General features: G+C 43.0%; 1 protein-coding gene across 1 annotated transcript; it reads left to right on the top strand.

Moving 5' to 3' along the window:
* On the top strand, window positions 4989-21542 carry NKRF (NFKB repressing factor). Its single transcript, XM_001927183.6, has 3 exons — window positions 4989-5737; window positions 15850-15980; window positions 16994-21542. The coding sequence occupies exons 1-3, from the start codon at window positions 5472-5474 to the stop codon at window positions 18949-18951; spliced, it is 2355 nt and encodes a 784-aa protein (XP_001927218.4). The 5' UTR covers window positions 4989-5471; the 3' UTR covers window positions 18952-21542.

The following is a 22109-nucleotide window of genomic DNA, read 5'->3' as shown; positions in this document are numbered from 1 at the left end:
GACTGGCCCTATCTTATCTGCTCAACCATATTTGCCAATACTTCCCAATACCCAGCCTCCATTCCAGTCCATTCTATCTCTCCTCCATTACACAAACTATTTGTTGACATTGTCTGAAATATCCATGTCTGATTTAAGTACTGCCTTCAAGGCTCGGCCTACCTCCTCCTTGAAGCCTTTTTTTTTTTTTTTCTTTTTAGGGCCACACCTGCGGCATATGAAAGTTCCTGGGCTAGAGGTCAAATCAAAGCTGCAGCTGCTAGCTTACACAACAGCTCAAGGCAACGCCGGATCCTTAACCCACTGAGCAAGACTAGGGATCGAACCCCCATCTTCATGGATACCGGTCGGGTTCGTGACCACTGAGCCACAACGGAAACTCCTTGAAGCCTTTCTTGACCCCACCCACCTCCTCTGATCTCTTCTCCATTTTTGAAACTCCTGGCTGAAATTTTATAACCTTCTCTGCTTCTTGTTTGCGGGACTTCATTCCTCGAGCGATGTTAAGTTTTCTAAGGGTAAGAACCTCATTTATGGCACTCCAGGGGACCCAGGAAAGTACCGGACACACAATAAAAAGTAATTGAGAGGTACGTAGATGGAGATTCGTCACCAATGTAGAGAACTATTGCACTTCTGAAACGTTTCTTTTTTTTTTTTTTTTTTTTTTTTTTTTGGTCTTTTTGCCATTTCTTGGGCTGCTCCTGTGGCATATGGAGGTTCCCAGGCTAGGGGTCGAATTGGAGCTGTAGCCGCCAGCCTATGCCAGAGCCACAGCAACTCGGGATCCGAGCCGCATCTGCGACCTACACCACAGCTCACGGCAACGCCGGATCGTTAACCCACTGAGCAAGGCAGGGATCGAACTGGCAACCTCATGGTTCCTAGTCGGATTTGTTAACCACTGCGCCACGACGGGAACTCCTGAAACGTTTCATTTTTGAAAGTAAGCTTCAAAAATAGTACAAAATACATCCATGTGCTCTTGACTTAGATGCAACAATCGATAATATTTTGCCCCCTTTGCTTTATCATTTATGCTCAGGCTCTTTTTCTCTCTCTGTACCTAGGCAGGTAGATAGAGATACATAATATTTTTTTCTGAAACATTTGAAGATAATTTACATGTGTCATGGCCCTTTACCCCTAAATATTCCAGTGAGCATTTCCTAACAATAAGGATGTTCTCTTACATAGCCACAGTTACCCACTTCCGTAAATTTAACATTGTTATACTGCTTTAATCTATTGAATAGTGTGCTTTACAGCAAGTTTCTTCCTTGCCGTTGGGTCTAGGATCACCCATTGTGTCTTGCTTCTTCAGTCTCCTTTAATCTGAAACAGCTTTCTCTGTCTTTTATGACGTTAATATTCTTGAAGTCCCATTTTAAAAAATAGATCGTTCTGGAGTTCCTGCTGCGGAGCAGTGGGTTAAGCATCCAACTGCAGTGGCTTGGGTCATGGTGGAGGTGAGTTGGCAGCTGTGGCTTGTATTCAATCCCTGGCCTGGGAACTTCCATATGCCTCAGGTGCGGTCACAAAAAGCAAGCAAGAAAGAGAGAGACTGTTCTCATTTGGGGTCAAGATGTTGCCTGATTTCTCTACTATGTAATTAATTCCCCCCCTTCTTTGCTACTAATAAACAATCCGTGAGGAGAAACTATAGGTCTATGCAAATATCCTACTCCTCATTGAAAACTTCCCCCTAGGAGTTCCCATCGTGGCTCAGCAGAAATGAATCTGACTAGCATCCATGAGGTTGCAGGTTCAGTCTCTGGCCTCGCTCAGTGGGTTAAGGATCCAGCGTTGCCATGAGCTGTGGTGTAGGTCGAAGATGCGTCTCGGATCTGGCGTTGCTTGGCTGTGGCTGTGGTGTAGGCTGGTGGCTAGAGCTCCTAGCCTGGAACCTCCATAGGCTGCTGATGCGGCCCTAAAAAGACAAAAAAAAAAAAAAAAAAAAGGAAAGAAAGAAGGAAATTGACCCCTAGATTTAGCATCTACTGGTAATTCTTGCCTGACCCAATCTACAAAACGATGGTTTTCTAACTCTAGCATTCCCTTCATATTTCCAGTCAGCATGTGGTCTTCTACGTAAGCAAAGGCCCTCCCTTCTCCCTCATTATTTCTTCATCTACTTGGCTTCCTATTTTTTTCAGTGGCTCATTACTGTCTTTAATAATGTTGGTGCTCAAATCACCAAGATCTGGCCAGCTCCTAGCTATTGCTTTTAATCCACTAGTAGCCATTCCTCAGGCGTGCAGAATACTCTGGTCAAGAACTTTTGGTGACCTAACTTCTGGGAATGTTTAGCCAGATTCCAGGTTTCCCTCCTCTCATCACTCACTGGCTCCCCCACAGGAAAGGGCGGAGAAGGAAGCTCAGAGCTGTCAGAAGGTGTGTGTGTGTGTGTTCCCTGTTCAGACAGTGGCCGGAGCCTGTGTTAGAACCGAGAAACATGATGGAGGGGAGGATGAGTGATTATAGGAGGTTTCTGGATTGTTTTAGGGTGGCGATGGCTGCCATTATTACAGCTCCCTCCTACACCTCTCTTCAACCATTATTCAGATAATCTACTTCTGCTTAGGGGTTTCAATTCCTGCTCACTGAGAAACCATCTGTTGTTTGTGAGAAGGGAACGGGCTAAGATAGGTTGGCTGAAGGATTTTTTGATCAGGATTACGAGGGAAAGAAGGTCATGGAGAATCATGCGAATTTTTGATTTGTTTCCTAGAGATGAAACTGCTTATTCCATAGCAGAAATTACAAACGGACTCCACTTATAGCGATTCCCTAACAAATGGCCTCTAACACCAGTTTCATTGCCTTACACTTTGTAATCCAAATTCTTAAGTCAGACTGCAATTATTTATTCCTATATGATGGAAGAATTTTCATCCAACCTGAAAGGAAGTCATTTTTCTTTCTCTTTCTTTCTTTCTTTTTCTTTCTTTCCTTTCTTTCTTCTTTCTTTCTTTCTTTCTTTCTTTCTCTCTCTCTCTCTCTCTCTTTCCCTCTCTCTCTCTTTTTAATCTTTTCAGGGCCACACCCATGGCATATGGAGGTTCCCAGGCTAAGGGTCAAATCGGAGCTGTAGCTGCAGGCCACACCCACAGCCACAGCAACGCAGGATCTGAGCTGCGTCTGCGACCTACACAACAGCTCATGGCAACGCTGGATCCTTAACCCACTGAGGGAGGCCAGGGATCAAACCCTCATCCTCAAGGATGCTAGTTGGGTTCATTAACCACCGAGCCACTACGGGAACTCCCATTTTTTTTCTGAACTCTTTTTCTAAGAAGATGTGTATTGACTGCAATGCTGATTTTGATGAAGTTTGGCTGCTTAGGCTGAAATTAATCTAACTGTAAAATAACAAATCAGCTTAAAATGTAGGCTCCAAGAAAATGAATTTCACAAGTTTGGGATAATAAGAAGAGCCTTCATTTATTCAATCATTCATTTAATTCAACAAATATCTATGGAGTTCCTACAGGAGCCAGATGTAGGTGCTAAAAGAAAGACAACTGAGTCCTTTGTTCTTATGCAGCTGACAAGGGGAGGTGGGGAGGAGTCATTTTTTTTTTAAGTTCAAAACTTGGTCCAAGCTGTTAAGACAAGAACAAGCACAACACCCCCTCCCCCCAAAAAAACCCCAGAGCAATGCAATGGCAAATGTCTGGGGGAGCACTGGATGAGGAGTCAAGTCACCTAAATTTTGATCTCGGCTTTGCCATGAAAAATCTCTACAGCCTCCAGCTTATCACTACACCTCTCTGGCCTTATTTTTCACAATCACACAATGATTACTTGAATTTATTATCTCTAAGCTTCCTTTCTAGTATCATATTCTTTGACTTGATGGTACAAAGACTGTCATTACTTCAATAAACATGAATGCCTACCACAGAGTCAAAGACAAAATAGTCCCTGTGTAACGGGAGACAGGCATGGAAATAAATCATTATGCGACAGTGTGAAAAATGCTGTAATCTTCTGTTTTTCTCAGTCCAACACATTCCTACACATAAGATGTATCACACAATAAGACATATGCCTTTAAAGAGTTAAAGGGGACAATGGGTCAAAACCACCTCATCCAGTGGTCCTGCCACCATGGGACATTTAAGTTCTATGCAGGACTATTTCTCTCCAGCGACTCTGTAACCAGTTCCAGGACATGGGAGAAAACCCAGTTTCTTTTTCCTTTGTATTGACTATATTGAGCACACAGTGGGTGCTGTATAAATTCCCGGTGACAGACACTCATTGATTAACTAAGTTCATAGCACAGATTGGCAGACAGGGATTGAAGGATCGGGCTGGATCGGAACCACGCGGGGAGTGATAACATTTTCCTACAGTGATTGAGCCATCTGCTGCTGTGCAGTTTTAACCCTCTTTTTTTGGGGGGAGCTTTCATATTTTGTAATATTCTGCACGTTTTAAAGTGATACAGCTAATACAGAATTATTTGAAATCGTGATCAGAACGGTGTTAACACGATGTTTGTATTTCTCAACAATTGGGATAGAGTATGGACGATAAAAGTGCTTGCCTTGAGAAGTGGCTGTGGATGATTTTCTTTGCAAGTATTTAATTTTTTACTATTACTTCACGATAAAATCCAAAGCCAATGAGGAACGACGCACAGGGCTTTTCAAGCTATCCTCTGAAGAAAAAGCGCCACGGGGAGCTGACATTTTAGGAAAAAAAAAGTGTAAAACCCATTTCCAACCCAAGTCCCTCCCAAAGCACATGGTCCCAGTGGTCTTGGAGGCTCTGAAACCGAGGGAAAAGCGTCAGGCGAGCCACTGCCGCCAACAATCAGCTGAGAGAGCCTTCCAGGGACTTAAACTGGACAACGTCCCGGAACCTCGGAGAACCGCCCCCAAAGCCCCTTCCTGGAGCCCCGCCCACCGCTTGTAACCATAGTGCGTCAAAGGCCGGTAATCGTCATAAGTGGAAAAAAATATACATCGCGCGAGATTCAGCGACGGGATTTCGAAGTTAGGGAACAGCCGCGGCGCAGGCGCACTGGCCTCACAACCGCGGGGCGGCACGCGGGTAGGTAGGCTAGAGCTCAGAGGAGGGGGAGCAGAGCGTGCTGCTGTCTTTTTTTCCCCCCCTTCCCGGCGCAGTGCGTGAGCCTGCGGGTCGCTGGAGGTGCGGAGCGCGGAGCCTGGCTCGGCCTCCCTGGCGCGCGTGTGACTGCGGCGGGCGCCCTCCTCCTGATCCTCCACGAGTTGGAGGAGTGAACCGGGCGTGCTCCCGGGTTGCCGGGAAGTGAGCTTGTGCTCGCCTTTTCCTTTTTGACGGTCGCCCCTCACGCACACACTCCAGTCCCTTGAGAGTTGGTCTTCGCGCCTCGGCGCGCCCCTCTTCACGCGGCCCCTCCCACAGACCCCAGTCCCCATTCGCCCCTGGTCCGGAGTTGGCTTCATCCCTGGGGTCCCTGCTTGGGGGCGGAGAAGATGGCTGGCGGACGTCTGCTGTTGGGGGGCGACTTCCTGTCGCCGCCGCCGCTGCCCCCCCTCCCGCCGCCGCCGCTGCCGCCCCTCCCGCCGCCCCCGCCCGAGCCAGTGCTGGAGCAGTGGCGCTATAGCCACGAAAGTGACTGGCAGTGGGCTCTGCGGCGCAGCTTCATCTGTCGGCACCTGCACAGCTATCCCGGGGCTGCCCTAGACCAGCTCCTCGCTCTCTCCGCTGCCTGGACCAACCACGTTTTCCTGGGCTGCAGGTGAGGAAGGCGTGAGGGTTGGGTTAGGGACCGGGCTGGGGGTGGGGGCGGAATCGGTGATGGGGTCGGGATAGGGCCGAGGGCCGGGTTTGGATGAGGGCTTAGAGACTGGAGAGTTGGAGGTGCTGGCGGACTCCAGAGGGCTCAACGTTGGCCTGGTGGGGAGGTGGGGAAGTTGGCCGAGCGAGGTAGTAGGGGATGACATAACAGAAGGGTGCAGGGATCTGGGGAGCCACCCCTCCAGGACCAGGGATGGAGATGAAGCGGCGCCTGGCAGGGGATTGTTAAGAGGTGGTCATTGTGATGGTGCTTTTGGAGGGCGTGGGAAACGACGAATAGCAGAACCTCGAACCTGCGTAGGACCTTCCAAGGATGCGGTATCCGCAGAGAATATTGGACAATCGGGGTTTCGAGGGTCTGTGCGGAGAGAGGCGGGGGACCCTGCAGTTCTAATCCTAGTCTCCTGATCATTCTCTCTTGCCATCCCCATTAAATTAAACACCACCAGCTCCCCAGCTGGGTTTTACTGTCTTCTCCTGGGGAGGCGGTTTGTATGAGGTCTCAGCCGCAGGGTCCGCCTTGCTTGTAGATTTCCGCATAATGTGTCTGGACGCAAACAAAGAAATGGATATATCTACTGTAAAAATGGATCGTCCCCTTTCACCTTAAGTGAGATCAGAAGGATTAACATTTGGCCTCTGAGGGAGGTTTTAGGTGTGCGTGTGTTTGTTTTCCTCCCCTTTCCTAGAACCTGGAGTGTGTTCTGAACGGGCCTCTTTGAAAGCATTCAATGGAGGCTGCGGTGTGGTTCCAACGCATTTTTTTTAAAAACAGACTACTTGGACCACTGTCCTTCAGAACCCCCAAATAAGCCCTATACTAGACTAATCATTCCTTTGATAGACTGAGAGGCTTCTCGCTCTCTCTCTTTTTGACACTCTTGCCTCAAGGTGAATTTTTTATTGGGAAGGATGAGAAATTCTGGGAAATGACCAGATCAAATTCAGCCAATTCAGTTCCAGGAATGACCAACAGATACAGAAAAATAGAATTATCTACTGTTAATGCTTAATTGTTGAACATAGCATCCAGTGAGATACTTTGTTTTGCTTTTATAGCGCAAATGGATTTTTTTTTTCCTTTCTTCTCTGGGTTAGTGTAACTTCTGCCTCCAGAGATAATGATTATTTCACTGGAGGAACTGGTTACAACTGGGGAAGTCTCAGTAATTAATCCAGTCAGATAAAACTAATTGACCTTCACGTAACAATATTGTTCTAGCAGTTGAAGAGGTATCTTTATCCTATAATCAGAGATCTCCTTAATATCACAGAAGGCCATGGGAGATCCGTATCCTTAAAAAGAAACTTACATGGGAGAGGAGACTAACCATCCTTTGTGTAAATGATTCATCTTACCTTCCCACTAGAATGTAAGCTCCTTTGGGGAAGGGTTTTTGCTTTCTTGTTCACACTGTTATCTTCAAGGCCCAGAAGAGTGTCTCCTTCATAATAGCTGCTCAATCAATATGTGTGAAGTGAAGAGATGAATATAGCTTTGTAATGTACAAAATCTTTTTTTTTTTTTTTTGCTTTTTAGGGCTGCACCCATGGCATGTGGAAGTTCCCAGGCCAGGGGTCAAATGGGAGCTGCAGCCGTGGGCCTACACCACAGCCACAGCAGGATTGGAGCCCTGGCTGCTGTGTGTGTGTGTGTGTGGGGGGGTCATCATGTTACATTGTAGCTAAGTCAATTCAAGCAGTGTAAGAATTGCTACATTACCCAATAGCCTAACTGAAGAGTAATGTTTGCATTCTGTCTGATAACTTAGATATGGGAGAAAGAGAAGAGGCAATAAAGAATCTTGGAAGTTAGAGACCCTGCGTGGTCTTCCACTTTAGGCAGGCTTTATGGTAGATGTCATCGTCAGGTGGGTAAAACCTGTATTCCTGTGCTTGTTAATGTCGACGTTGGCAGAGCTCTTTTTTTCTGGTCTATTCGCCTGTGACAGAAGATTCTTCTTTTCTTCCAAGGGGACTGTGGAAAACATGGTGACACAGCCCATTCTAAAACTGTTAATTTGTTGTTCAAGGTTCATCCTTTGCCTTTCGGAACAGATTGTAAACAGTAGAAGAAGGGAAATCTTTGTATTTTATTTCCCACTTACAAGACCTTCTATGTTGTGATGTAGATGGGGCTGAAAGAAGTCCTAGGGCAAGGATATCCTTGAAAACTCCTTGATCATAAGGCCAAGCCAGGAGGAGCTAAAATGTGTAGGGAAGCAAACCATGTTTCATTCCTTGGTAATAGTGGCGATTTTCACAGAACAAGTTTGACTCTGTAACGGTGTCTGTTAGGCTTGTTAAAACACAGATTTCTGGGCTCTACCCCCTGGGTTTCTGATTCAGTGGGTGTGAGGTGGGACCCCATCATTTGCATTTCTCACAAGTTCTCAGATAATGCTGATGATCAGGAAATGCTGTCCAGGGACTATACTATGAGAACTACTATACTGCCTTATAGGATAAAATAAAGCAATGTTTTCCAATCTGCTTTTTTTTTTTTTTCCCTTTTGAGGGCGCACCTGCGGCATATGGAACTTCCCAGGCTATGGGTTGAATCAGAATTGCACCTGCCAGCCTATACCACAGCCACAGCAACATGAGATCTGAGTTGCGTCTGTGACCTGCGCTACAGGTTGTGGACAATGCTGGATCCTTAAGCCACTGAGTGAGGCTAGGGATGGAACCTGCATCCTCATGGACACTAGTTGTGTTCTTAACCTGCTGAGCCACAGTGGGAACTCCCAATCTGCTTTTTCATCATTTTTTCCTTCATAGTCTAGGCAATCAGGAAGCTCAAATAGCTGAGATTATTTCTCTTGACTTTTTCTTGTCTGTTTCATAAAAGTAAACCTGTCAAGATCTTTTTTTTTTCTTTTAGCTGTGGCTTGCAGTTCCCAGACCAGAGACTGAACCACAGCCGCAGCAATGAAAGCACCAGATCCTAACCACTAGGCAACCAGGGAACTCCCTGTCAAGATTTTTTTTTTAATGAATGCAATTTCTGAGTTATATCTCGTGGAAATTTTTTTTTCTTTTTAGGGCATCACCTGAGGCATATGGAGGTTCCCAGGCTAGGGGCCAAATTGGAGCTACAGCTGCCAGCCTATGCCACAGCCACAGGAACGCCAGAACCGAGTGGTGTCTTCAACCTACACCACAGCTCACGGCAGTGCCAGATTCTTAACCCACGGAGCGAGGCCAGGGATCAAACCTGCAACCTCATGGTTCGTAGTCAGATTGGTTTCTGCTGCGCCATGATGGGAACTCCTGGAAATTTTTTTTTTTTGTCTGCGCCTGCAACATACAGAAGTTCCTGGGACAGGGATCAAACCCACACCATGGCAGTGACAATGCTGGATCCTTAATCTGCTATGCCACTAGCGAACTTCTATTTTGTAGCTATTGAACAGTTAATACAGTCTTTTAATCAACTACGTCTACAGCTGTAAAATAACATAATTGCTCATATGAATGCCTAGGGACCTGTGCAATTTTTACTTAAAATTGTCAATAATGTATATATATTTAATAAAACAGAATATCTGGTTAACTGGAGCATCTATTTTTCCAGTCAGCCTTCATCAATAGTATTAGAAACAAAATCCTGGCCTATTAACCTTTGATGAGATATTACTTAATAGAGAAAATATATCCTAAAATGAAACTAGCTTTGCCACCTTGCTTATTTGTCTCTCCCTTGTTGATGTGAGACTGTGGTTTGGAAGGCAGATGCTGGCTGGGCTCATGTGAAACTACCTTTTTACATTGTAGGTAGAGTGTACCAGTCACCAGCTAATGAAGTGTGAGTAGGAGCCTTTGAAAGATGTATTGGGGAAGTTCCCATTGTGGCTCAGCGGTAACAAACCCGGCTAGTATCCATGAGCACTCGGGTTCGATCCCTGGCCTCACTCAGTGGGTTAAGGATCTGGTGTTGCCATGAACTGTGGTATAGGTCACAGACGTGGCTCAGATATGGCGTGGCTGTGGCTGGCAGCCATAGCTCCGATTCAACCCCTAGCCTGGGAGCTTCCATGTGCCGCAGGTGTGGCCCTCAAAAGAAAAAAGAAAAAGAAAGATGTCTTGGTAATCTTGGTTGGTTGTTGTTCACTCTTAGGGGTCTTATGCATAATTTTGCTTAAATTATTTTGTACTTGGAAATCCTAATCTTTGCTTAGTTTTAAAACCTCAGCTTTTTCATTTGGACCTAGTAGAGTAATAGAGTAAATTTTTAAGAATTTTTTAAAAGCATCTATTACTGAATATTTTATTAAATTTCAGATGCCATTGCATATCATAAGTGTGCACCTGTCTTTGTTGAAGAATGTAAGATTCATGAAGTCAGATGTCTTTGTCCACTAGAAATCATCTTTTTGTATGCTGGGTGTGGAGGGACAGTTGAATCGATTTCTAAAATCTTGGTACATAATAAGCTACCTTTGGGAATTCCCGTAGTGGCGCAGTGGTTAATGAATCTGACTAGGAACCCTGAGGTTGCGGGTTCGGTCCCTGGCCTTGCTTAGTGGGTTAAGGATCTGGCGTTGCCGTGAGCTGTGGTGTAGATTGCAGACGCAGCTCGGATCCCGTGTTGCTAGGCTCTGGTGTAGGCTGGTGGCTACAGCTCCGATTCGACCCCTAGCCTGGGAACCTCCATATGCTGTGGGAGCGGCCCAAGAAATAGCAAAAAGACAAAAAAAAAAAGCTACCTTTGAAAACCTTAAAGACCTGCTGAGCTTTTTGGTTTTCTTTTTTTTTTTTTTTTAAGCGTTTTCAGCCAAATGGGTGAATTAACAAACTTAGCTACATAATATGCATGCATCTTCAAAATTACTATGTTAGACTTGCCTTCCCGATACTTTACATCACGGTCTCTATCTTATGGATAGAATACTGTACAGCCATTAAAACTCATGTAGCTTTTTTTCTCCATGGAGAAAAAGCTTATGATATAGTAAATTTTAAAAAAAGCCCACCTCCCCCAGCAGATTACAAATCAGCATAGATGATTTGATAGTGATGGGGGGGAGGTAGTATGGAAAGCAGAGAGAAAGGAATTAAAAAGTGAACCCCAAAATGTTAATGAGGTTATCAGTGGTTAGATTTGTAAGTGCTTTTCTTGGTGGATTCTCTCAAATTTCTGGAGTAAAGTGTTACTTTAAAAACTACTGCAGGAGTTCTTGCTGTGGTGCAATGGGATAAGTGGGTATCTCTGCAGCAGTAGGGGCATGAGTTCAATCCCTGGGGTTGAGTGGGTTAAGGATCTGGCATTGCTGCCACTGTGGTGTACATAGGTCACAGCTCCAGCTTGGATTCAGTCCCCGGCCTGGGCACTCCATATGCTGTGGCATAGCCAAAAAAGAAAAAAAAAAATCCACTGCAAAAAAATACATAATGAAAAACTGACCAATGAAAGCTTTACTGCCTTGTTTTATTTCAAATTTGTGGCGCCGCTTCTTTCTCCTTGGATAGCTACTCTCTGGAGAATCCTAGAAATAAGACTGAAATCCTAGTGGTCTTTGTATTAAAGTTAATACAAAGATTAATATTTGCACTCTTCTTTGAATGGTCAAGTGTTAGGCACTATACAGTCTGTTCCATTATTGTTTGAGCTGATTGGGCTTCTTCAGTATTATGACTTCCTAATAAAGGGCTGAGGAGATGACTGTGTTGGCACCCTATGCAAAGATTTATTTTTATAGCCTATGGGTGATGTTGAATTTTGTGGCAGGTGTAATGAATAGGAAACAGTAAGTAGGTATAATCATTACTAATGCTGGAAGAAGCCTGAGAGCAAAGTGAGTATGAACGGTGTGGGCCCCAGATGCATCATTCATGGACAATGTGTAACATATATACAGTATACATAGTTGTGTACTATATTTGGATTCAGGCTATAATTGAAGGTCTGGAGAATTTTGACTAGAATTCAAGGTTACTGGCTTGGTTGTGTATCCATTTTGGTAGCAAAAGTGGAAATATCTGTTTAAGATTTGTAGGTTTCATCTCATTTTCATTATCTTTTTTTTTCATTTCCTATCTTGGAAATTGGACTCCTAAATCTGAATGGCAGTGTTACATAGAATGTGTGATGTTTTAGGCTATGCTTTTTGATGTTTAGATAGGAGTAAATGAAAATAAAATTACTCTTGGCATTTAAATACTGGCGTTAGCAGCAGCAGTTGTCAGTGGGATGTGTGGGTTACAGCTGGGCTGGCTTCCAGGTAATCTGTCAGTGAAGGCCACCATGTCACGTCTCTACTTTGCAAGGAAAGGCCTCTGATGGGTATGGAACCGACTGTGCGGAAGGTGGAAAATGTTATCCTCCTTCAGGTTCAGAGCCTATTCATGTAGAGGTGTGATGGTTGCTCATTTTTCAGAACTTTCTTCCCCGGTGCTACCAGGAGTCTTTCTTTTTTTTTTTTTTTTTTTTTTTTTGGTCATAGGCTGTGAAAGGCTCTGAAGATAGGAAGGGGGAGTAGGAGTAGATCCCCATGATAACCAAAACTTCACTTGAGCCCATATTTTTCTCTGCAGGAAATTGATAGTCTGTCAAGCATCCAACCTACTTCAAAGGAACCTTTTTAAACATTGTATGTTTTAAAGCTTTTTATTATGGAAAAATCAAACACAAAAATAGAAGAGTTTAGTGGACACCTGTGTGCCCATCACTCAACTTCAGCCATTATCAGTGGTCTGTCATGCTTCCCTTCTCACTTCACCTTGCCCCAGTTTTTTGTGGGAGATAGTCTGGAGTATATTAAAGAAAGTTTTGACACCATTTCTCCTGCAAATACTTTATCTATCTGTACCAGATAAGAATTTTTAAAAATAGGATCATAATACCATTATTCATACTCACCAAAATTAACAATAATTTCTTAAAGTCATCCAATGCCTAGTCCATGTTTAGTTTTCTCCATTTGTCTCAGGATGTCTTTTTACAGTTGGTTTGTTTGATTCACGATCCAAACAAGGTCCGCACATTATATCTGGTCGACCTGTCTCCTTTAACCTGTAACCATTCCCTCTCCTTTTATTTTCATGGTCTTTATTTAATGAAGAAATTGGGTTGTCACATAGTGTTTCCTTCATTCTGGATTTGGCTGGCTGTATTCTTGTGGTGGTATTTTAACATGTTTCTAGGAGTCTGGGGCTTGATTAGGTTTGGGTTCAATTATTTGTTGGGCAGGAACACTTTTTAGATCTTTGTCCTGTCATATCACATCAGGGACACATGTCTGGTTGTCCCTTTTTAGAGATATTAAGATTTTAAGGGAGTTCCTGTCATAGCGCAGGGGAAATGAATCTGACTAGGAACCATGAGGTTGCGGGTTTGATCCCTGGCCTCGCTCAGTGGGTTAAGGATCCAGCATTGCTGTGAGCTGTGGTGTAGGCTGCAGACACGGCTCGGATGTGGCATTGCAGTGGCTGTGGTGTAGGCCCGCAGCTGTAGCTCTGATTCAACCCCTAGCCTGGGAACCTCCATGTGCCATGGGTGCGGTCCTAAAAAGCCAAAAAAAAAAAAAGTTAAAAGTTCCCCACCAATTTTTTTTTTTTTTTTGGCTGCATCCATGGCATGTAGAAGTTCCCGGGCCAAGGAGCAAACCCACGCCACAGCTGGGACCACACCAGAGCCACAACAGTGACTATATTGGATCCTTAACCTGCTGAGCCATAAGGGGACTCTGCCACCAACTTTTTTTTTTTTTTTTTTTTTGCTGTTTCTTGCGCTGCTCCTGGGGCACATGGAGGTTGCCAGGCTAGGGGTCAAATCGGAGCTGTAGCCTCCGGCCTATGCCAGAGCCACAGCAACGTGGGATCCGAGCTGCGTCTGCAACCTACACCACAGCTCAGGGCAACACCGGATCGTTAACCCACTGAGCAAGGGCAGGGACCGAACCTGTAACCTCATGGTTCCTACTCGGATTCGTTAACCACTGCGCCACGACAGGAACTCCACCAACTTTTTTAATTGAAATTTTTATTGCAATAGTTATAGATTCACATGTAGTTGTAGGAAATAATATGACAACATGCCCTTTACTCTTTCTTTCCCAGTTCTCCCAGTGACAACATTTTGCAAAGTTATTGCATAATGTCACAACCAGGATAGTGACACTGCTACAGTCCACTGATTCTATAGATTCTCCCACTTTTACTAATAGTCATGTGTGCGTGTGTTTAGTTTTATGCAGTTATCATATGTATAGGTTTCTGCATCCACTACCACAGTCAAGGTATTGAACAGTTCCAATACCACAAGGATCCCTTAGGTTGCCCTTTTATAACCACTTCCATCTCCCTTCCACTCATACACAATATTGTGTATGCATACTTCGTTCCTTTTATTGCAGAGTAGTGTTCCATGGGATGTATGGTACCAGAGTTTAACCACCTATTGAACGACATCTGGGCTGACTGCAGTTTTTGGCTGTTATAAATAAAGCTGTTATGAACAGGGTTTTTTTTTGTTTTTTGTTTGTTTGTTTGTTTGTTTTGGTCTTTTGTCTTTTTAGGGCCACACCCGCAGCATATGGAGGTTCCCAGGCTAGGGGTCTAATTGGAGCCACAGCTGTCAGCCTATGCCAGAGCCACAGCAATGCCAGATCCGAGCCTTGTCTGCGACCTACACCACAGCTCGTGGCAACGCTGGATCCTTAACCCACTGAGTGAGGCCAGGGATCAAACCTGCAACTTCATGGTTTCTGCTGCACCACGACGGGAACTCCATGATCAGGTTTTCATGTGACCATAAACTTTGATTTCTCTGAGATAAATACCCAAAAGTGCAGTTGTAAGGTTGTATGATAATTGCATGTTTAATTTTTTTCAGACACTTCCAAGTGGTTTTTCCAAAGTGGCCATTACCATTTTACATTCCCAGAAGCAATATATGAGTGATCCAGTTTCTCTGTATCCTTGTCAGCATTTAGTGTTGTCACTGTTTTTCACTTGAGCCATTCTGATACGTATGTCGCAGTACCTCATTGTGGTTTTAAATTGCATTTCTCTGGTGGCTAATGATGTTGAACATCTTTTTGTGTGCTTATTTACAATCCGTATATCCTCTTTGATGAAGTGTTCTCTTCATATCTTTTGTTCATGTATATATATATATGCATTATATACACACATTTATATATATTTACTGTTGCATTTTGAGAGGTCTTGAGGTCTTTATACTAGATACTAATCTTTTGTCAAGTGCATGGTTTGCAAATATTTTCTCTCAGTTTGTAGCTTGTCTTTTCCTCCTCTTCATGGGGTCTTTTGAAAGCACAAGTTTTTGATTTTGATGAAGTCCGTTTTATTAACTTATCCTTTTATGGATCATGCTTTTGGTGTCAAGTATAAGAACTCTTTGCCTAGCCCTATATCTTGAAGATTTCCTCTTGCAGTGTTTTTTCTTTGCTTGTTTGTTTGTTTTCCTCTGCACCTGTGGCATATGGAAGTTCCTGGGCCAAAAATTGAATCTAAGCCTCAGCTGTGACCTACACAGCTATGGCAATGCCGGATCCTTAACCCACTGTGCCACAGCAGGAATACCTTCACCTGAATTTCTTGATTTTTCTGTTTGTATGTCTTCTTTTTTTTCTTTTCTTTTTTTTGGGGGGGGTTCTTTTTAGGGCTGAGCCTATGACATATGGAAGTTCCCAGGCTAGGGGTCAAATTGGAACTGTAGCTGCTGGCCACAGCCACAGCCACAGCAACATCAGATCTGAGCCACATCTGTGACCTACACCACAGCTCCTGGCAACACAAGATCCTTAACCCACTGAGCTTGGCCAGGGATTAAACCTGCATCCTCATGAATACGAGTCAAGTTCGTTGCCACTGAGCCACAACGGGAACTCCTGTTTTGTATGTCTTCTAGTGACAGTAACATAATTACTCATTTGATAAGTATTCTGGGCAGATTCTTCAGTTTTATAGCAAAGATATTCTGTTGGTCAAGTCCTATGAAAGCAATTGTAAGAAGGCCCATCTAGAAACTTTTTCAAAAACTGCATTCTTATCTGTTTTAACTGTAGATTATATTAATTTAAATAGGTACAGCCCACGCTTGATGGAAAAAATTCTCCAAATGGCTGAAGGTATTGACATCGGGGAGATGCCTTCATATGATCTGATGCTGTCCAAACCTTCCAAGGGTCAAAAACGTCACCTCTCAACATGTGATGGTGAGTATACTTGTTTGTGGAAGGTGGGAATGAAGAAATGGTGTGGCTTTTTAAAAGAAATGAGTGTGGTATGTGATTGCAAACAACAGTGGTAACATTGCATCTTACACAAATGTAAAAGACTTTGAGTTTGTACAGTTTTTTTGAAGATGCTAAATGGAAGTGAAAACTAAAAATACTGAACTCACACTATAATGCTATTCTTGAAGTCCATGCCATGGAACCTCCCTCTAAATAGAACAACCTTATACTCTGATCATTTGAGCATCTAAGTAACTAAATCCTCTTGGATGGGTCCAAGGTGAACCAGCTTTCTACTAACCAGTGTTAGTGTCTGGTATAGCCTCTGCAAAGAGTTCTTCCATAGCTTTAAATTTGATATCCTCCATAAATCATTGGTTCCCAGCTCTTATTTGTTCTAGAAATAAAATATATCAAACATCTTTTTATGCAGAATAGTTCACAATTAAGATTTTAAAGTTGAAAATCTTTGGGATCTTTTGACAATTATTTTTACTTGCTGTTTTAGTCCCAGCCCTGTGAAGCACCATCACAGAGTCAGTCATCTCTGATACAAAAGAGAGAGGCTCTGTAAATGACTCTGGTCCTCATCTCTGCTGCATTTTTGCCATCGATTCCGTTTGCAGTCCTTAGGAAGGGAGATTTTCCACACAGGTGGCGTGAGAGTGTAGTGGAGCAGCCTCTTACCCGGTACACGTCACCTGTGCTTTAGTTTGTTGGATGCGGGAGCATCTATCAGTCATGCTTGGTGATTCTGCATACGTGAGCCAATGGCATATTTTCTCTCAAGTCTCTTCTCTTACACGTGGAAGGACAGGGAGCATCCCTCCCTATGCTGGACTCTTTGAGTCCCTTCCTGAATTTTTTGTGATGGGAAGTATCTTGTACCAACAAAACACCTTGCAAAACTAATATGGTTGGTACTATTTTCCTGCTTGGTTCTTTTGAAATATTCCCTTTGTAATGAATTGTAAATTTCCCTCATTCTATAGGTCAGAATCCTCCTAAAAAGCAAGCCGGTTCCAAATTCCATGTGAGACCTCGTTTTGAGCCTGTACATTTTGTAGCTAGTAGTTCAAAAGATGAAAGACAGGAAGATCCTTATGGCCCTCAAACAAAAGAGGTAAATGAACAAACGCATTTTGCCAGCATGCCGAGAGACATCTACCAAGATTATACTCAAGACTCTTTCAGTATACAAGATGGGAATTCTCAGTATTGTGATTCATCAGGATTTATTTTCACAAAAGACCAGCCTGTAACAGCCAACATGTATTTTGACAGTGGGAACCCTGCCCCCAGCAGCACAGCACAGCAGGCAAATTCTCAGTCAGCCTCTGAGCCTTCACCATCACAGACATTTCCTGAGTCAGTGGTAGCCGAGAAGCAGTATTTTATTGAAAAATTAACAGCGACTATCTGGAAGAACCTTTCTAATCCAGAGATGACTTCTGGATCTGATAAAATTAATTACACATACATGTTAACTCGTTGTATTCAGGCATGTAAGACAAACCCTGAATATATATATGCTCCTTTAAAAGAAATCCCTCCTGCTGACATCCCCAAAAACAAAAAACTTTTAACAGATGGTTATGCTTGTGAAGTTAGATGCCAAAATATCTACTTAACTACAGGTTATGCCGGCAGCAAGAATGGGTCCAGGGATCGAGCTACTGAGCTAGCTGTAAAACTCTTGCAGAAACGTATCGAAGTGAGGGTTGTCCGACGGAAATTCAAGCACACGATTGGAGAGGACCTTGTGGTGTGTCAGGTTGGCATGCCTTCATATGAATTTCCTCCAGCTCTGAAACCCCCAGAAGACCTGGTGGTGCTGGCTAAAGATGCTTCTGGGCAACCGATTTTTAATGCTTCTGCCAAACACTGGACCAATTTTATCCTTACAGAAAACGCAAATGATGCAATTGGTATCCTTAACAATTCTGCCTCATACAACAAAATGTCTGTTGAATACAAATATGAGATGATGCCAAATCGTACATGGCGCTGTCGAGTGTTTTTGCAAGATCACTGCTTAGCTGAAGGTTACGGAACCAAAAAAACAAGTAAACATGCAGCTGCTGATGAGGCTTTGAAAATCCTTCAAAAAACACAACCCACTTACCCATCTGTCAAAAGTTCACAATGCCAAACAGGCTCTTCACCCAGGGGCTCTGGAAAGAAGAAGGATATAAAGGATCTCGTAGTTTATGAGAATTCTTCGAATCCTGTGTGCACGCTGAACGACACAGCTCAGTTTAACCGAATGACGGTTGAATACGTCTATGAAAGAATGACAGGCCTCCGATGGAAATGCAAGGTGATTCTAGAGAGTGAAGTCATTGCCGAAGCAGTTGGAGTGAAGAAAACCGTCAAATATGAAGCTGCTGGGGAAGCTGTGAAAACCCTCAAAAAGACCCAGCCGACTGTCATTAACAACTTGAAGAAAGGAGCTGTTGAAGATGTGATTTCAAGAAATGAAATTCAGGGCCGCTCAGCAGAGGAGGCTTACAAACAACAAATCAAGGAAGATAACATTGGCAATCAGCTGCTGAGGAAGATGGGTTGGACGGGTGGTGGTTTAGGTAAATCCGGCGAGGGCATTCGGGAGCCCATCTCCGTCAAAGAGCAGCATAAGCGGGAAGGGCTTGGTCTTGATGTAGAGAGGGTAAATAAAATTGCCAAGAGAGATATTGAACAGATCATCCGAAACTATGCCCGCTCCGAGAGCCACACGGATTTAACTTTCTCTACAGAGCTGACTAACGACGAGCGGAAGCAAATACATCAGATTGCCCAGAAGTACGGTCTGAAGAGTAAGTCTCATGGGGTAGGCCACGATAGGTACCTGGTGGTAGGTAGAAAAAGACGGAAGGAAGACTTACTAGATCAGCTCAAACAGGAAGGCCAAGTAGGGCATTACGAGCTTGTGATGCCACAAGCAAATTAAGATCTTACTAATTTATTTTGTAACTGCCTAAGGAGGCAGATTTGTGAATTAAAGAAATGCTACATGTTCTGGTTGCAGAGTATATTCATTCTTACGATGTTTCACCTCGTTCATTTCATATAGTGCTTTATTAGATATTGGAACTTGAAGAATTCTGTCCACTTGTATTAGCTTAATCCAGCAGATGATATTGTGCGGTTACTGTTTGTGTCTTTGATGTTGCTGTGTCCCTCAGATTTTAGTAGTTTATACAGAGCAAGAACACACATCCAAATGGAATTTCACCCCGAGAAATTCCCATTTTAAAGGGCATAGCACAGCACTCTGCAACAATATGTAAAGTTGAAATTGATTATAATAAAACTAGTCTCAATTCCAGTCTGAACTGAAAATGTCAGATCATTTTGTATTATCTCTTTTCATCTTTATGTGAAGCCAGTTATAGAATGTTTAACAGTAAATTGTGCTGTACATGTAAATGTCCTTACCAACTAAATGATGTAAAACTTTCTTAAAGTAATTTTAGTGTTCATTTATTTATAACTTCTACCACGTGATTTCCAGAATATTGGAAGTAATTTACTGTATCTTGTGATATATGAGTTTTAACAAATTCTAGTCTTCACGCTGAGGGAGCACTACTTGAGAGAGCAATCGAAAAGTTTCCAAAACTTTGATTCAGTCTGAAGAAGGGAAGCTGGAACTGTCTGTTCTTGGTGCCTTGCAGAGAGACTCACAGCAACTCTCCATTATAGCTTTTACGCGGTGCGGATGTACAGCACATCCAAGGCGGCCACAGCTGTGGTGGAGCTTGGTAAGACGGAAGGTACAATGGTGCTTTGATGAAAACGGTCAGTTGGCTGGTCCCTCTCTCAAAAAGCTTATTGAGCCCCCAAGCCAACTTTGTAACATATTTAAAACTGCTATTTTCGCTTATTTCTGGAATGTAAAAAAATGTATAAAAAGAATTAGTGTATGCTTCCTGAATAAAACGGAGCCAAAGTTGATCAAGATAGTGGTGTGCTTATTTCTGGGCAGCAGCCTGGTAGCGACACTTTGGGTCTTTGCAGAAGGGAAGCGGTGTTCGCACAAAATATTTCAACACCAGAGCACATGAGGATGAACGTAAGGACTTAGCAGATGGGAACAGCCAATCGGCCACGCATCACACTTTCCCTATGGACGAACATGCTGGCTGCAACCAAATCTCAGGCTGTTTACTTTTGTGTGATTTTGTTTTCGTATCTCAGATAAGTATTACTATTCAGAGATGAATATTGATATTGATAGTTAAACAACTCCGGTGACTTGTAATTGGCCCACAACGAACAATTTCCTTTGCATTATTTATATTTTATATTAAGATGTCCGTTGTAGTTAAGTCAATATTTTGTTTATACCTGGGTCTCTGTAAATTTTAGTCACTTAAAATGATTAACACAGTATGTGATGTTTGCCTTCCACTAACTCTTTCTTCCTACAGTGTGTGTGGCCTTTCCTGATGTTGGTAGGAAGAGAAATGAGGTGTGCATTTTACTTGGCACTTAATGTTTTAACATTGGTGAGGGGAACTAAGCTAAAATGTTTATAGATTTTTTATAGGATTATTATTATTTTTTAACCCACAAGGCTTATGCCAACTTTGAGATGCTGTGGTTCAATTAATGCATTAGAAAAGCCAGCCTCCAATTCTCTTGGGTAAGAGTGGCTTTGGGGATTAGAGAGTGTGAAAACCCATTCTCTACATTTCTTTCCTATTACCAAAATGATTTAGGGGTGGGGGGAGTAGGGAAATGATATGTAAGTCTGGTTTATCTATGTAATTTCAACAGAACAGGATATTAATGCCATTATAGTTAAGGCTTCCAAATAATTGGGCCAAGTATATATTTGGTTCTGAATTTGAGGTCCAGATTTCCTAACTTAGATCAGTGTTGGTATCGATGTGGAGTTAGGGTGAAGTCACTTCGCTCTGCTTGAGAATAAAATATGTTGGGAAATGAATTTGACAAGAATGAACTGCTGACAACCTTGCTGTTCCATTTTGTCTCCTTTTCGTTGGTTCCTGTATTTTCCCTTTCTTTGAAAAAGCAGTCATTTTAACCTAGTAAGTAACCTTGCTATAAAACCTGCACAGGTACTTGAGCAGTTTCAAGTTTTATTTGACGTAAGTATATTATACTGAGGAACTAACTGCTTTCAGATATATACATAAAATCATTGAGCCTTATAGAGCTACTTTTTAGATTTTTTTACCCTCCCTTTTCGTTACAAAATGAGTGGAAATTCCATGCATTCTGTTAAAAGAGACATACAGGGCATTCACTTTGCAGTGTGTAACTCTTGAAGCTGGAGATGGGTCCTAAATAAAGGACTCGAACTACAACTTGAGTTCTTCATCACACCCCCTTTTCCACATCAAGCAGGCACAGAAATGAAGATTCAAGTTCAAGTCCACCATTTGAAAGGGGACTCTGCAAATCTGTTTTAACTTTATTATTGTTATAATTTATTACATGCAGGCAGACTGTGGCACTTTGAAAAATTGTAAAGAAAAAGGGCAAATTAGCATTAAACTTTGGAATGAAAAATTTGTGGTGACTTTGACCATGGGTATGATGCTTTCGGAGGGAGGTCAGCTTGTTGACTCTGTTGTAAGGTTTTAAGGGGGTTATCCCATGAAAGAGATTGGGAATAGTGTTTCTTAAGAAGTGTACAAAAGATAAAAAATATTAAATATGCACATTGCCAATCTCACCCTGATTTTTTTCAAGTATGACTACAGTGTCAATATAAGGTAACAGTGTCAATATAAGGTACCCAGCCACAGCAGGATGAAAAAACTTATGTCAAACTAATCTGCCAAATAAAGACCAATGTAATGTGGTTCTACTTTGAAGCAGAAATGGACAGATATTTAAGCACATTTAAGGATGCTGCTCCTAGGTGCAACTAAGCAGTTCACGTGGCATCCAATGTAGGGTGAGCTCCCCCATTTGAGGCTCCTCTAAGTGCCATGTCTGAAAGGATGAGTGGGTACATACACCTTAAGGACTTGATTTCACTTAGCACCCACCTCCCACCCCAAGTAAAGAGGTGAGTTTCTGCAGTCACTGTTCTTGTCTCTAAAATAATTTGCTCCTCAGAAGAAAGCAGAG

The sequence above is a fragment of the Sus scrofa genome, chromosome X (genome assembly GCF_000003025.6).
Source record: "Sus scrofa isolate TJ Tabasco breed Duroc chromosome X, Sscrofa11.1, whole genome shotgun sequence".
Taxonomy (NCBI): Eukaryota; Metazoa; Chordata; class Mammalia; order Artiodactyla; family Suidae; genus Sus; species Sus scrofa.
This window is presented reverse-complemented; position numbering and strand designations above follow the sequence as displayed.

Bases quoted from the DNA above. Each gene is read 5' to 3' on its own strand.
- NKRF (XM_001927183.6), top strand. From the start codon at position 5,472: ATGGCTGGCGGACGTCTGCTGTTGGGGGGCGACTTCCTGTCGCCGCCG. The intron at 5,738-15,849 runs GTGAGGAAGGCG...TAATTTAAATAG, and splicing joins CACGTTTTCCTGGGCTGCAG to GTACAGCCCACGCTTGATGG. The intron at 15,981-16,993 runs GTGAGTATACTT...CTCATTCTATAG, and splicing joins TCACCTCTCAACATGTGATG to GTCAGAATCCTCCTAAAAAG.